This window comes from Oryzias melastigma, unplaced genomic scaffold (assembly GCF_002922805.2).
Source record: "Oryzias melastigma strain HK-1 unplaced genomic scaffold, ASM292280v2 sc00581, whole genome shotgun sequence".
Taxonomy (NCBI): Eukaryota; Metazoa; Chordata; class Actinopteri; order Beloniformes; family Adrianichthyidae; genus Oryzias; species Oryzias melastigma.
In genome coordinates, this window is record NW_023417173.1 from 37,780 (window position 1) to 40,135 (window position 2,356).

Here is a 2,356-nt window from a genome sequence, read left to right on the forward strand (position 1 = left end):
CCATCACTAAAGGCTTCAGAGTTCGACTGGCTGTTTGACTGCGCACCGGAGAACCTCCACCTCCTGCGCTTTGTGTGTCGGACCCTCAACCGGAGCAACGTTCTCTCCACAGAGGAGGCTGCTGCCTTTCAAGAGCTACAGAAGTCAGGGAAACCTATTTTAGATGAAGCTGCTTTAGGAGAAGTTCTGAAGATTGCTGACCCTTCCGATCGGAGCAGTGCACACATCATTGGTGGTCCTCTTTCTTCTGCATTTTCACTGTTTACCCAGGAAAAGGAATCAGCTGTTGAGGACTTGGAAGCAGAGCTACGAGAGCTGTGCAGGGAGAAAGAGTTGAAACAACGTCGTTACAACAAGTTGCAAGTTTCAGCCACATCCCAAGCAGATGTTGAGCTTAAACTCACCAGAGAGCTGGATCGTGTAACCTGTAAGCTGAAGGAAGCCAGTGCTTCTATTGGAGCGGAGAACGCAGACACCAACACTTTGTTACAAAAGCTAACAGATGAGGTGAGCAAGCTTGCGTCGTATCTCCCACCACCCTCAATGAAACGTAAAGGAGACCCCCTTGCTCAATTGAACCTCTCAAGCTCAAGGAGACCCACCTCTCTGCTCTCTCAGCTATTGTTGGATCCATATCTGCATCAGGAAGAACGTAATACCAAAAATCTAGCAGCCCTCACTCAGAAACACTTTTTCCCGGGTATTTCAAACATCGTTGAGACCTCTTGCTCCGAGCACTTTCAAGTTCTTGATCTTAGCTCCTGTGAAGACGTTATGGAGGCCAGCCGAGATCATCGGGTGGTTGAAAACAGGAGAACAGAGATGGCGAGGCTTCAGTGGTCACACATTGTGGCTCAGCATCAGCTGATGCTGGCAGTCGCTGAGGAGAAGAGTGTTTTAGCCGGGCTGGATTGGCTCTCAGAAAAGAACTGCCATACTAAGGTAAGCTGAAGCTGTCACTCATTTTTATTTTAGAACATCATGTATCTTTGGGTACTTTTTATGACCTTCTGGCTTTTCTCTTGATTTTAGAGCTTTTCCAGCTCCTCTTCACTGCATGTACGAGAAGTGATGTCCAGGCAAGAGCTGCAAGCGGTGGAGGCTGAGCTGGAAGCTCTGCTTCATGGAGCGGTACCTGCTGCTCTCAGGGAGTCGGCCAGACTGCTGAACGTCCCGGTGGTGAGAGGAGACCTGGCTCTGCAGGTAGCCAGACAAGACTACTACACCTCCAGACAGAACCAGGTTTGTAAATCTAATATAGTGTCATTAAAAGGTGATTTTATCACATAAAATAAAGCATTTGTTTGAATTTAAACTATGTTGTAAAGCAATATAAAATGAATTTTGTTGCTTTTCTGCTCATCTTGAAAGAGGAAAAACTAAGACAAATTCAACATGTTTAGCTAAAAACTCTTTAACTGAGCTAAATTCTTTCCACATAGGTGCGTGACTACTTACTCCGCCAGAAAGCCTGCTTTGACGTGCTGCTTTTGGCTCAGGAGATGGAACTGAGGAGGTGGAAGACATGTCAGAACCAGTTGAGGGAAGTTGAAGGCCGACTGACGAAGGAAAGCAGAGCGGCAGCTTTGAGAATGGAGATTCTGACTCATCCCGACTTGGGCGTCAATCCAAAGCCCAACCCTATAATCAGCTGCGGCGATGCTTCATTCAGCAGGTAAACGCACACAAGTTTCGAAGTGAAGAAATTGCCATATGATAGGTCAACCCAATGAGATGGATTGTCCTAGATCAGGGGTGTTTTTCTGCAAAAGATCACAGATTTGAATTTGTTAAATGGACTTCTGTTTATGCTCAAATTTCTTTGGAGGAAAATCACAAAATGTTTCTTTTTTGGATATATTCCCCCCTCCCTGCAGACTGCTCCAGATTCTTAACCATGATTCAGGCACCAGTAAACTGGAGCCATTCCAGACATACGAAGCTCTAGACCGTGCTGCCCGTGATCTGACGCACAACCTGCAGCTCGCTCGAGGGTCAGTGGCCAGCGCCTGCCATGAGCAGAACTACTCTGCAGCTCGTCTTTATAGCAACTGCGAGACACTTCACAGGGCCGCGTACACAGCGCTTCAGCAGCTGACCTTAAGCCCGCAGGTACGTCCTACGGCCAAAACTGACCAGGAGCTCCTTTGTCCAAATGCACAGGTGGGTGTATTTCTTTTCATTTTTACCATTGTAGAGTGCAAATAACCTATAATGTAAGTCTGATGAACTTTCAAATCCTGGGTGGTGGTGGTGAGGGGAGTCGGTGGCACAAGTAAAAGCTATCACGAGCTGGTAAAGTCCCACTCAAATCATCTTTTGAGCTGTTATTAAAGTGTTTTCAGTCGTCTTTTAT

The 2,356-nt window shown here is 46.7% G+C and overlaps 1 protein-coding gene across 1 annotated transcript; it reads left to right on the plus strand.

Annotated features, from left to right (window-relative positions):
• Nucleotides 1–6: 6 nt before the first annotated feature.
• On the plus strand, nucleotides 7–2,284 carry LOC112142188 (HAUS augmin-like complex subunit 3; the record flags this gene model as incomplete). Its single annotated transcript, XM_024265434.2, has 4 exons — nucleotides 7–942; nucleotides 1,033–1,242; nucleotides 1,443–1,675; nucleotides 1,878–2,284. Coding segments are annotated over 4 exons (1,710 nt in total), but the record flags the coding sequence as incomplete, so codon positions are not given.
• Nucleotides 2,285–2,356: the final 72 nt, after the last annotated feature.